This window comes from Vicugna pacos, chromosome 25 (assembly GCF_048564905.1).
Source record: "Vicugna pacos chromosome 25, VicPac4, whole genome shotgun sequence".
NCBI classification, from domain to species: domain Eukaryota; kingdom Metazoa; phylum Chordata; class Mammalia; order Artiodactyla; family Camelidae; genus Vicugna; species Vicugna pacos.
The window spans coordinates 27,307,994-27,321,332 of NC_133011.1; the positions used below are offsets into that span (position 1 = coordinate 27,307,994).

At 43.6% G+C, this 13,339-nt stretch overlaps 2 protein-coding genes across 10 annotated transcripts in view; one reads left to right on the plus strand and one right to left on the minus strand.

Annotated features, from left to right (window-relative positions):
- TATDN1 (TatD DNase domain containing 1) overlaps positions 1-5,587 on the minus strand; it is a 30,879-nt gene extending 25,292 nt beyond the window's left edge. Inside the window, exons 1-2 of one of the 9 annotated variants that reach the window (XM_072949686.1) lie at positions 5,527-5,572; positions 2,417-2,508 (exon numbers count right to left, since the gene is read on the minus strand). Coding sequence is in view for 3 of the 9 variants with exons in the window: in XM_072949684.1 (XP_072805785.1) it covers positions 4,990-5,311 (322 nt within the window). In the remaining 6 variants the exon portion in view is untranslated. Of the gene's footprint in view, positions 1-2,416; positions 2,509-4,989; positions 5,360-5,526 lie in introns of those variants that run through there. The other 8 variants (XM_072949690.1, XR_012064202.1, XM_006211398.3 and 5 more) reach the window with 8 other exon arrangements.
- A 23-nt stretch (positions 5,588-5,610) lies between these two features.
- Positions 5,611-12,250, plus strand: NDUFB9 (NADH:ubiquinone oxidoreductase subunit B9). The gene is made up of 4 exons (XM_006211396.3): positions 5,611-5,786; positions 8,355-8,547; positions 9,133-9,246; positions 12,023-12,250. The coding sequence occupies exons 1-4, from the start codon at positions 5,686-5,688 to the stop codon at positions 12,152-12,154; spliced, it is 540 nt and encodes a 179-aa protein (XP_006211458.1). The 5' UTR covers positions 5,611-5,685; the 3' UTR covers positions 12,155-12,250.
- The last annotated feature ends 1,089 nt before the right edge of the window (positions 12,251-13,339 follow it).

Here is a 13,339-nt window from a genome sequence, read left to right on the forward strand (position 1 = left end):
TGAAAAAAGAATCAAAATAGTTTTTATGACACGCAAAAATTTTAAGAAACTCAAGTTTCAGTGTCCAAAAAGTTTTATTGGAACTCATTTGTTTACATAGTATCTACGGCTGCTTTTGAGTGACAAGGCCAGAGCTGAGTAGTGGCAATAGAGATCATATGGGCTGAAAAATTGAAAAGTATACACTATGTAACACTTTAAGGAAAAGTTGGCCATCCTCTGTGCTAGATTAAAAAATCATAAAGGACACTCAAACGCCTGGCTCTGGACTGGATACTGTTTTGGACAAGACCACCTTATAAAAGAGGCTCCAGAGAGATCCCTCAGCCTTCCCACCATGGGGCACACAGGGACAAGGCACCAGCTGTGAACCAGGAGGGTCCCCACCAGAACACAATCATGCTACCACCCTGATCTTGGACTTCCCAGCCTCCAGAACTGTGAGAAATAATCTTCTGTTGTTTCTTCTGTTGTTAATAAGCTATCCAGTTTGTGTTATTTTGTTATAAGTCCCAATGGACTAAAACAATCTATGGTATCACCTTCTCTCCCAATCTGCATATACCAAGTAGGGGGATTTCATCTTTTACCCTCTTGAACCCTGTGCACTCTCTTCCCTCTCCACTATCATCCACTCTAAGCAACAACTCTGGCCTGAATGCTACTCTGGCCTCTTTCCATTCTGTTCTCCACCTGACCCAAGGTTTCTTTTCATTCATAAATCAGATTATGGTACTCTTAACTGTCACCCTTGATACTCACATCCTTAACACAGTATGATCTCAGCTTTGCAAATCTCTAGCTCATTCTATACTGTTTTCCCTCCTGCCTCAGTCCCCTCCCCATTTCTCTCTACTCCAGTTCCACTGGTCTTCTTTCAGTTCCTGAAAAGTGCCATGCACCCTTCTGCCCCAGGATGTTTGCAGAGGCTCTTCTGTTTGGAACTTTCCCCTGCCCTTCTTTGCCAACTTAACTCAGTCTTTCAGAGCTCTGTTCAAGTGCCACTTCCTCAAGGAAGCCTTTCCTGACCTCCCAGTCTAAGTTTTGTTCCTCACCAAATGCCCAGCGAACCATGTTCCTTTTCTCCAGTGCCCTCTTCTGTCACTGTGGTAAATAGTCACCAGTCCACTTAAAAAGCTGTTTGTCTCCACCACTAGACTGTGACAGAGTTTCTACCCACCGAGTCCTAGCATTTTAGCATACCAGGTAGCACACAGTAGAGATTCAGTAAATATTTGTAGAATGAATGAATGAATGACCAGGTTGCCCAAGGGAATCCAAGACAAAGAATAGAAAATAGGGTCCATAGCAAAATGGAATGGGTAAGAGATGGCCAGCAGCCCCAACCAGCCTGCTTCTAGGGACACAGGGTAGGATCAGAATCCTGTTAAAAGAACACGACTATAGATAAATCCTAGACCCTAAGAGACCCCAGCTGGCTGGCCCCAAGAGGTAGTTATGTTACTAATTACTGTCAGCTGCTGTCTCACCGGCTCACTTGCTGGGAGTGGGAGCAGAGGCTACTAGAATGGGAATCATCTAAATCTGTGCATCTCAAGCTAGTAGTGTTCCAGACAATGTGTAACAGCTTGAGAGTCCCTCAAGTATCAATTTCACTCTGGAAGATTTAGAGGATAAAATATCTTTTAACTTAAAAAGGGCAATATATTATTTCAGAGATAAACACAAGACAGCCAAGGAAATTTTGTAACTGCATCAAGATTTACACACCACTGCTGCCACCCCTGGGTTATACTCCACGCTATGCCCGTAGGTGAACTTTGGTGGGTGAGTTTCAGAGCAAGGATGGGCTAACAAGGAAAATGGAGCTTCCACTGAAAAGGGAACCTACATCCCAAGTTGCGGGGGGCCACTCATGACCTGAGGACTGCCGAGCACAGAGGTTGGGCCTAAACTCCCACAGTGCAGGGCGTCAGGCTCTGAGGTTGATCTCTCAAGGACAATCTCTGTCCCGCCACCCCTTTGAGGAATGTGCCAGATGCATTAAGGCCCGAAGGAACATCCTGAGCTATCAAGTCACTAAGGACCTTTGGAAGGAGAGATGCAATCGGCATGCAAGTTAGTAATCTTAGCCTGAAGAACAATCACCTGAGATAATAGCACACGAGTCACGATGTTAGCTTAGAGGAACAATGCCTTAGTTTATCATCTTGGTTCCAGGAACTCTTAATCTTAGTTTTACGAGAACTGTAAACAATAATGATGTCTGTAACAATATACAAGTTAATGATTTTAGTACACGTTGTTAATGTGCCTTAAAACAATACCTTTGCCTACATGCAGGAATGTATGAGCTAATGGGTTAAAATCATATAAATTAACTGCAAGAAATAAACTGGTCGTCCACTCTTGACCTAGTGTCTTGCGGGCTAGAGTGAGACCCTCTCAACCCCACCTTTTAGTCTTGTCTTTCTTTCTCAGTCCTGCAGCACAGGTTTTCTGGACCTGATCGATTGTCGGCAGGCTCCGACACCAAGTTCTATCACTCTGCAATGAGTAAGCACAGATTCTTACTGCTAGTCAGACTGTGGATATAACCACCTGTGGCAAGATACTCAATGTCACAGAAATTAGTCTCGATTATAACCTAAGACACAATACTGAAGTGTCCTCTAGGAAAGAGCAATGTTTCCCATAAAACACAAATACACACTTCTGCTTCCTGCCCTCCTTCCCCATATTAGAAACACTGGGTGTAGCTGTAAGGGGCAGCCACGGGTTATGCAATTTGAGAAAGGGGAAATGTAAAAGGATTACAACCTGGGGATAGTCAGTTGTCCTAAATCAAAATCTAAGGCTGCTTTTGTAACACTGGTTTAATTTTTTCATGCAACTGTTCCATGTAAAGGCTTGTTCCTGGACCAGCTATCCATGGTCTAATACAGTCTTTTACAAAGTACTGCTCATAACTATTATAGGCAGAGAAATGTGTGTAGTGGGTCACGGGCAGAACTTTTTAAATGGCATGGAATAAATATTAACTATCAGTAAGTCACATAACAAAGCATATATTGTATGATCCCATTTTTGTTATAAAAAAGACAAAAACATCTGATGTTTGTGTATTTTTATGATTCTGTATAAATTTATTGAAGATTTAGGGGAAGAAAAAAAGAAAAAACAAACAAAAAAGAAAACAAAAACATATTTTAATGAAAAAATAAAAATAAAAAGTTTTATTTAGGGAAGGATATACTTTAAATTTTAAACACTGGTTACCTGGAAAGTGAAAGATCATACAGAAAAAAATTTATTCCAATTAAACCTATCTTCTTTTAAGAAGTCTTTTTCTGCTTATGTGGTTCAGATTCCTTTATCAATTTACTTACCACCTTAGTACTAAAACTATGCGTATTCTTTCACCCACTCATTCATACTTCCATTAAATAGTTATTGTACGAAGCCCCTGGGAAACAAAATACCACCAAGTGTCTGCCTTAGAAGAGCATGGTCTAGCAGGAAAGGCAGATGCATAAATATTTAATTATAAAATAATGTGGTAAAGGGTAGAGTTATGAAGTCTTATAGAACAAGTAAAAGCAACCAGGCAAGATGGTAGTTGGTAGAACATTAGAGGCATAGGGGACATCATGGCCCCAACCTGCCACTCTAAAACCCTGTCAGAGGCAATTAACAGCCACCTCCAAGTGTTTACAAAGCTTAAAAAGGATGAGGCTGGAAAAGTGGGCAGGACCAGACCACAGAAGGGTTTTGTATGCTATGATAACGGCACCTCAAGTATCCTGAGGATGGGGACTGACAGATTTGCAGCAGGAGAAGAATGTAGCTGATGTGATTTTCACGCAGACCACTCTGGAGGCTACACAGAGGATGGATTTAAGGAGACGTGACTTGAGACAGGGACCTAATTTTCTATTACAAACACAAACCTTTTTTAAAGAAAAAGTCTCTTTTCTTTGTGGAGCGTTTCATGGCTCTTCTCCTATTTCCCCCATCAGTTATATCACAGATTGGAGCAAAGAGGCTGAGACACCACACTTGAAAGTGTCTACAACCTTTGAGGGCCTACCCACCCTCCAACCCCACCCCAGGCCCAGGCTCTCCCAGAACATTTGTAAAAACCTCTTTTGTGGCACTGAACAGTCTCCCCTGCATTTGCTTTGACTGTACATACCTCTCCAATCTGAAAACTGCACCACTAGAGTCTTTTTATAGCTCCACATCATTGTCTTTAGAAAAAATATTGCCTAAAATAACTCTCAGATCAAGTTTTATAATCCTAACCTCTCTCATGAGTGCCAGACATTTCCAATTGCCCAATAAATGTCTCCACCTGGATGTTCCATAAGATTCTCAAAGTTAACCTAATACAAATAGATCTCACATCTCCCACCCGCTGCCAAACTAATTGTGCTTCCATTTCATATTGAGGTATTTATTCCAACACTGAGTAACCTCTGACTGTTCACTCTCCCTTACCTACTATAAACACTCAGCTACTAAACGCTGCATACATACCACTCTTCCATTTCTCTCTCTTTTCCAGTGCCCTAGTTCAAGCTCTGAAATGCTTCCCTGCTTCTCCCTAGCCCCCACCAAACCTACCTAAGAAATCTCAGGATTAACTTACTAAAGCAGAGATGTGATCATTCATATTTTCCACCTTCAAGTAGCTGGAAACGCCACAAAGACGAAGATCATGCCCAACTTTATCCTCTGCTCTATCCCACAGGCCAAGGCTCCCAATAAGTAACTGGCACTCAGTGATTTACTTAATGAATGTTCCTCGTCAAAAGCCTTCAGTGAAGCTCTACTCTCTATACATGGTAAAAATTAAACTCAGCAAGATGTTCAAGTCCCAAGCTACCCTTCCAATCCTAGCTGTCACGACGTCCCCCAGGTTTTCTTAAGTGCCTGGCACTAAATATGCTTCCTCTGTTCCTATCGAATTCTCCCTCTCGTTCTACCGGTGCTAAATGAATTGTTGCACTTGCCAAGTAATATCACCTGTTTCTCCCCCATTTGGGTCCTCCAGTTTCCCACCAGATTGCGACGCCAACAGAGTAAGGACCGGATCTTTGTGCCCAGTGTTCCTAGGCCAGTGCCTGGCCCACCAAATGCTTTCAGAAGCTGTGATATGAACGCACGAATTAGTGAGTGAACAGGTCCCTCGAAGCCGTTCTCCCCGCCACGGAGACAGGAAGGGACGGGAGATGCACGTGAGATGGAGGGGACTATAGTGACTGACCTCTTCTTGTATTTTAGTCGTTTTGTTTCCCCTTTTCTCTTTATTAAATACAACACGTATGTTGGAAAGAGCATAAGTCATAACTGTGCAGCTCGTGAATTTTCACAAATAAGCAAAGCCGTGAAGCCAGCACCCAGACTGAGATCCAGGACATTACCGGTACGCAGAGGCCTCCCCGCGCCCTCTTCCACGGAGTGCACTGTCAACCCTCGAAGAGCCTGAGAGCTCACGTTCTGGGCCCCCTGAACGACGCCCGGAGGTCGAAAAAAACGCGCAAGAAGCGGGGAAACTCTTACCCACGAACTTGAAGCGACTCATGACTGCGGCTCCGACTCCTCCCCAGCGGAAGCGGAAATGGTCGCCGGTCGCCCCGCCCTTCCGGAGGTCCCGCCCCCTCGCAGCCAGCCTCCGGTTTCCCGGGAGCCCCCGCGGCCGCTGAAGGTGAGCGGCCCGTCATGGCGTTCTTGGCGTCGGCGGCATACCTGACCCACCAGCAGAAGGTGCTGCGACTTTACAAGCGGGCGCTGCGCCACCTGGAGTCGTGGTGCATCCACAGGTGGGAGAGGGGGACCCAGGGTATGGGGAGGGAACCCCGGAGGCCCCCACGGAGGCTAAGAGGCCCTGGGGACCCGGCGGCTCAAGGACTTCGGGGACTGGGTGGGAAGGCGGCCCCGCGCCCGGCAGAGCCCGCATCTAGACCCGGGTTCGAATGCAGGCTTGGTTCCCCACTCCTGCAAGACCTTGAAGAGTTGCCTATCTGACCCCGGCCTCAGTTTTCTGATCAGGAAAACGGATGCAGGAACCAGCGCAGAGGGTTGAATGACGAGTAAGGGAAATAAAGCAGAGTGCGTAAAACTGATTGTCATGCCTCCAGCTCTCACTAAATAATAGTTTTCTTCATGACCTTCTTGTTTCTAATATTAGCAGTAATAATATATGCATGTTTTCTTCAGTTCTCACAACTCTGGGAGTTAGGGATTATTTAACCTTATTTTATAGATGAGAAAATAGAGGCTTAGAGAGTAACTTGCTAAAAGCCCTGTAGCTGTTAAGTGGCTGAGCCAGGATTAAAACTCAGGTGTCTTAACTCCAAAGCATCATCATCACCCCTGCCATCAGCTTTCCTCTTTTTAGCTTCATACAGTCTTTTTCATTACCATCACATCCCACGTAATTCCTTACCTCACTGATAATTTTCTCCTTTCCTCTCTCTGTCCATCTGTGACTAGCCTTAGAATATAGTCTTAAAACATAGATTTTCGTGACATAGGTGCAATGAATGCATGATGGGGTGACAACCCAAGTTGTGTGAATGCAAGGCCTCCTAACTCCCTTAGCAGAATCCTAAAACCTAGTCTCAGGAGAAGGGCTTCTGGAAAAAACCTCTAAACAGTGGGAAACTGAGTACATCTGGAAGAGTTGTGGAGGGAATGCTTGAAGCCCAGATTGCATATTTGGTATTATCCTAAAGTCTTCAACCTATTTCTCTTTGTTAGGCAGGAAGATGGCCAGGTTTAGAGGGTTGTAAGATTGTTAGTTATTTCCTTAATTTTTCCTTATTGATTCATCTGACAGAATTTGCAGTTCAGGTTCTGTGCTGGCTGATGAATAAATAAAAATTAATAAGGCTTCTTTTTCAGCTGTAGCAACTTACAGATTAATGGTGAAGATGGATGTATAAACAAACAGATAACATAGAGAATTATCAATTTTTAAAGATGAAGGAAGTCAAGCCATCGAGAATTCCTTCAGGCAGTGCTGAACTACATCTGAGAATATTAAAGTTCATAGCTTTTTAGGAAAGGTTAAAAGTAGTTACTATGATAACACTAACTCAGCATTTCTTTAAATCTCACTGACATCTTTTCTCAGTACTTGCCTGATTTTTTCCCTTCCCTTTGCCCTCATAGTGCTATTTGTTCTGCATGGATCCGTCCTAGGCCCTCTGTTATTGCAGTGTATACTTTGGGCAGCCTCATCGAACACTGGGACTTCAGTTACCATCTATGCTCGTTTGTCTGTAAAGCTGTATTTCCAACTATTTGTTCGATTACCTACAGTTCTCTGAAACTTTTCACTACCTCATGTTGATTCTCTTCCCAAATTCCCTGCATCAGCTAATGGCACTACTGGTAATGCAGCCAGTCAGTTTTAAGTCTTAGCATTATTTTCAAGTAGTCACAACTTCTCTGCCAGTGATGTATGTACTTGTACACTATGTACAACTGGACAGTGATTTTTGTAAATTTTCTCTCCCTTGTAATAATATTAGTAGCTGACGTTGGGCACTGAGGATGTACTAAGCACTGTCTGAAGTGTGTTTATGTTTCAGCTTATCAAATCTTTTGGACAACCGTAAGATAGAGATACTGTTATTAACACTTTTATGGAGGAGGAACCCATGGCCTAGAGACCACACGTAATTTACTGTAGCTTACACAGCTAGTGACTGCAGAGCTAAGATTCAGTCCTAAGCAGTCTGACTTGAGAGCCCACTCTCATAATTTTATAGTCTAAATAAATGTTTCTCTCTTACCACTATCTGTCCCCGTTGCCTGCTTCAAGCCCTCATCTGTGGCCTGGATTATTGTCAAAGTCCCCTAAATGATCTCTGCCCACAGTTTCTTCTAGAACCTGACTGACACTTGCCTAAGGTCATGCAACTAGTGTCAGAGTCAGAATTCAAAACCAAGTCTGTCTGATTTGAGCAACACTGTTCCCACCATGTAATACCTGCCTTCTTCATCTTTGTGTCTTCAGAATGTAGCACAGGGCCTAGCACAAAGCAGGAGGAAATTCAGTAAGTTGTCATTGAATTAATGTGGAACGATCCTACAGAGGCTGCAGCTTCTATTTTGCTAACTGTCATCTTTCCTTTGTTGGAGGGGAGGAGGGGAAAGGGCTTAGGTTGTATTTAGTACGGTATTTTTGCTGCTGGTGTTTGGGGGCTGCCAAGGAAGCCGGCATAATAACATGGGTGCTCCACTGGCAGGGTCCAGGAGGTGCTGGGAAGTCACGGTTCTTACCCAAAAGGCGTTAGTGGAAGTACAGCCTCTCATCAGACAGTAATACTGCCCAGTTGAGTAGGTAATATTTCTAAAGTCCAAAATCATTTTGGTTTAAGGGACAAATACCGATATTTTGCTTGTTTGATGAGAGCCCGGTTTGATGAACATAAGAATGAAAAGGACATGGTGAAGGCCACCCGGCTGCTGAGGGAGGCAGAGGAAGAATTCTGGCACAGTCAGCATCCTCAGCCATACATCTTCCCGGAGTCTCCTGGGGGCACCTCCTATGAGAGATACGAGTGTTACAAGGTAGGTGAGGACCACAGGTGTCTCCAGTCCCAAACCTCATTCCTGGAAACCGCTTGCCCTTTTAGGAGCTGCTAGATTTCTTTCCAGATAGTTATATGTTTTTTCAGGTGTCAGTTTTCTCTCTCCCAGTTGCCATCAAAACTTTTCTTTCCAAATTCAGCTCCAGGGTGTTTTTGGCAAAGCAGAGTGCTAAAGGACTTGGTAAATAACTTATTTTTAGACTTTAAAGTTAACTCGTTTTAATTGGTGCTTAGTATTTCTAAGGAATTCTAAGGGATATTTCCAAATAACATAAAGCCACTCTGGGTATTTAGAGATCTTGGGTAGGGGAGGAATGATACCAGTTCACTTTGGACTGACCTAGCTGTTTTTCCACCCTAGGCTATCACTCTAAGGCATTCTCCTTTATCTTGGTTCCTGCCTGTCCTCTGCTTTTTGTTGCTTAGGGTCAGAAACCATCCAATCCTTGAAATGGTTATAAAAATGTACCTTGAATTACGTCATCTTGTTGTTTCCTGAGCAGGCCCTCCCCGTAGCATGTAAATGTGTCCTGTGGAATGACGCTGTGATTTCCTCTCCTGACAGGTTCCTGAGTGGTGCTTAGATGACTGGCATCCTTCTGAAAAGGCAATGTATCCTGATTACTTTGCCAAGAGAGAGCAGTGGAAGAAACTGCGGAGAGAAAGCTGGGATCGAGAGGTGAGTCTTGCCTGCGTCTTACCATGTAGTTTGCCCACGTGGTCAACACCCGGAAGGAGCTGAGGTTTTGTTCTGCACGTGCAGAGGTCCAGACTCCAGCTCTGACAGTTACTCTGGCCCCTTGCCTCTCAGATACACTTTTGTTTTCAAGTGTGTTAAATGTAACAGGTACAACAGGCTTAGAATAAGCTTCTCTCCTTCCCGTCTGTAGTCCTTTGCCTGACTTTGCTATATCCTACTATCTCTTAATCTTCTCCACCAGCTCCTTGGGTATTTTTCAGCCATGATGTCTGATTTATATTTTAAAATGCTCAATCTTGCTGTAGTGTGAAGAATATATTAGAGAGGGCAAGTGGAGTAATGGAGAGACCAGTTTGGGGTTACTGTAGTAGTTTAAAGATTATGGCAGCCAGCAATAGGATGGATGCAGTAGATGTGGAAGGAAGTAGATTCAGGGTTTCAATCGGAGGGATGTGAAAAGTGATTGGAAGGTGATTGGATGGGGGTAGGGGGAGGGTTCGTATATGTGAAGGACAGGGAAGATCAAGAATGCTTTCCAGGTTTTAAGTGTCAACATCTGGAATTTGGTGGTGGTGTTTATTGAGACAGGGAAGAGGGGGGAAAAACAGATGTCAGAGGGACAATTAAGTGTCAGTGTTAAATTTGTTAAATTTAAGAATATTAAATCTGAGAATCCTGCAAGACATCAAAAGTGCAGGCATCAGAGGGTGACCTTGGATGTAGGAATCTGGAGACCAAAGGAGAGATTTGAACTTGAAATAGAAATTTGAGTTACCAGTTGTTTTAAAAGCCATGGAATGGGGAGTGGATGGCCTCTTCTGGGTGCCCTCCCCCTAACGAAGGAACTGGATAAAGAGTGGGGGAGAAGCCACAGAAATGTATGAGATCCTTAGAGTAGAGAGAAGAGTCTTGGGAGCTTCTGCTTTTAGAGGTGAGGACAAGGAACCTGAGAGGCATCCAGCCCAGGAGAGGGGAGGTCAGGAAGGTGTGACGGCTGAGTCTGAGAGAAAGTGTCTCCAGAGTAACTGGGGCCGAGTCATCTTTGACTTGGTGGAATAGAGTGACCTGGAGTTAACGTCCAGAGGTTTCAGCTACAGGAAGGGCATTAGTGTCCTTGACTAGAGCCTTTTCTAATCATACGGAAAGAGTGCTGAAGAGATGACAGGAGGGTGGGGTGACTCTTGAGAAGATTTGCTGAGGAGAATGGAGAAATGGGGCAGTAACTGGAGGCTAAGGGATTATTTTAAGATAATGATGCGTATATGCTGATTAGAAGATTTGGGGCAAGGGAGAAACTGATAATGTTGAAGAGATGAAGGTATGGAAGGAAAGTTTTTGAGAAGAGGGATGGGATCCTGAGCATGTGTGGAGGCCTTAAAAGAGGCAGGGATTCTTCCTCCGTTCTCATCAGACAGAAGCTGTCTGTAAATACATTTGGGCTCAAAGTTTTGATGATGGGAAATGACAGACTTCTATGTGATGGCTTCTCTTTTTTAAGTGAAATGAGAGGAAAAGCCCAGAAGTGGGCACAGCATGTTTCGAGAATGTGGAGAAGGTGTGATCATCGTGCGGAGAGGATGAGTTTGCTGGATGATAGTAGTTAGATTGCCATGTAGGGCAAAGGCACATTTGAAGTTGGAAATAATTAACATGTTGTGACACTAGATTGTTCCGCTTTTTTTTTCTCTTTAGCAATACCAAACTCTGTGGGTGCAGGCTTGAAGATAAACAGTGCGGTTTATCCACCGTCGAGAGTGACGAGGAACTTGAGGTTATTCGGAAGGGAGTGACTGTCGTGATGGGGTCTGGCTGGATAAAGAAGGGAAGCAGACAGGAGGCCAGTGCAGGGAGCAGGGTGTGTTGGGTAGGAGGATCTGTAAAGCAGCAGTGTCTGAGTTTCAGGAATTACTTTCAAGGGGGCATTTAAGCAAACGAGCTAGAAGAGGGACACTGGCTGCTAAGAAATGTCTCAGCATTTGAAAACCTGAGGTGTATTTGTTCATGGAGAACAGCAGGTGCATTCCGCAGTTGGTCACTATGGTAACCTCCTCCCCACAAAATCCTTCCTCCTCTACCTGTTCCGCCTCTTTGACATTATTAAACAGCTCATGTGCTAGATAGAGGCTCCAGTTAACCACAACCCAGAAGTGGTTTTTCTGGAGGAAGCTTCAGAAAATCATTCATCTGGAAGGTGGGAGTCTTAGGTCTCCTCTGTTAGGACAGGGGTGGTCTTGGAGTTGGCTGGAACAGCATAGCTGGGCAATAGGGGGTAGAACTGAGCATATTTGTACCCGTGATTTCATGTTATTTCTTGTCCTGGTTTCTGTTTGAGGGACTTGTAAATTAACACCCCTAATATATTCAAATTGAGGTTTCTTAATGGTGCTTTTGGAGAGCACTTAGCTGAGACACAAAAATGTTTCTGGATGGGGAGTGAACAGGTAGGGGACCAAAGCAAGGGGGACTGGAATGGTAATTGTCAGAGTTCTGCTTAATGAGTAAGAGGCGGAGTGGGAGGGTTTTGCTCTCAGCTTTGCCGTTTTAAGAATGGGAAAACCTTTTAAGGAGAACATCTTTTATGTCTGAGTTAAAAATGTAGGTATAAAAACAATGCAGGTATGTACACAGCACTTTTCAGTAGTGAGGATCAGTGTGCAACGTGACACAGTAAAAACAAAGCTGACGCTTCTCTGCAGCAGAGGTTGGACAGTTAGTTCGATTCCTTTTTAATTGTTCCTTCCTTACCCGCTTCTAGGTTAAGCAGCTGCAGGAGGAAGCCCCACGTGGTGGCCCCAGAACTGAAGCTTTGCCCCCAGCCCGAAAGGAAGGTGATTTGCCCCCACTGTGGTGGCATATTGTGACCAGGCCCCGGGAGCGACCCATGTAGGGAAAGAGAGGAAGACGCCTCACCAGTCACGCTCGCAAGTGAAATAAGTTACAGAACATACACACACTTGCCCTAATAAAATAACTCAATATGGTGCGACTGCTGTGTTCTTCTGGGGAGTGACAAGGTGCCAAGTGACTGGGCCACTGTCATTTTCTTACCAGTTGTGCTTATAGACGTAGAATAGTATGTGAAACGTAGTCAGTCAGATATGTTCTTTTCTGCCCCCATTAAATCATATTGGTAACACGTGCCATCAAGGGAAAACCATGCAGCAGAACCAGATAGAAGATCTCTGAAGATTTAGTTGAACAAACTTGAGTTGAAGGCTTAAATAAACTATAGTGGCTGGGAGGCATAAGCAGCCGAGAAGGTATGCCAATATGGAGGATATAAGACACCTTTTCAGATTTCCAGAAGTTCCACTAGTGGAATTTTAGCTTTGATTAAAGGACCACTTTCAGAAGCACACATTCAGCAAGTAAGTATGGAGTTGATTGTGTTTTCTCAAGAGTGAGGTTTGATGGTTGGGTTAAAACATCCTGTCTATTTGGATGACGCTTTCTTGTGACACTTATTTTGTGTTTTTGTTTTGTTTTTTTTGCTTTTTGCTTTGTAACTCATTGGTTTTATTTATTCATGTTAATATATGTAGTACTTATTCATTCGTTCAAGTTGCCATACAATTATTAGGTGTGGAATATTTGGCTGTTCCATAGTACATTGATCTTTTCTCCTGTTCTTGGCCCTGTGGGTGGTTTATAATCTTTCCCTATTATAAAAAATACTGTCAGGGAACATTCTTGTGTGTATATATATATTCTTGCATACGTGCAAGAGTTTCTTTAGGACAATATACCTAGAATCAAAATCACTCAGCCATAGAGCACGTTGTTGAGTTGGTGTGTTGACTTAGACTTCTACCAGCCAAATATGAAAGTTGCTATTTGCTTCATGCTCTTACCAATACTTGATATGGTTGGGCTTGTAGATTTTTTTCCAGTCTGCTAGAAATAAGATATCTTGCTGTGGTTTTAATTTATATTTTCCTGATTTATGATAAAACTGGACGTCTTATGTTCATTGGCCATTGAGACATTCTCCTCTGTGAATTGTCTTTGCCTCCTCCATCTTTTGTCAGTTTTCCTTTTGAGTTTTCTCTTTTGCACTAATTTTTGGGAGTCT

Coding starts and splice junctions, on each gene's coding strand:
- NDUFB9 (XM_006211396.3), top strand. CDS start 5,686: ATGGCGTTCTTGGCGTCGGCGGCATACCTGACCCACCAGCAGAAGGTG. Junction 8,548..9,132: donor AGAGATACGAGTGTTACAAG/GTAGGTGAGGAC, acceptor CTCTCCTGACAG/GTTCCTGAGTGGTGCTTAGA. Junction 9,247..12,022: donor GAGAAAGCTGGGATCGAGAG/GTGAGTCTTGCC, acceptor ACCCGCTTCTAG/GTTAAGCAGCTGCAGGAGGA.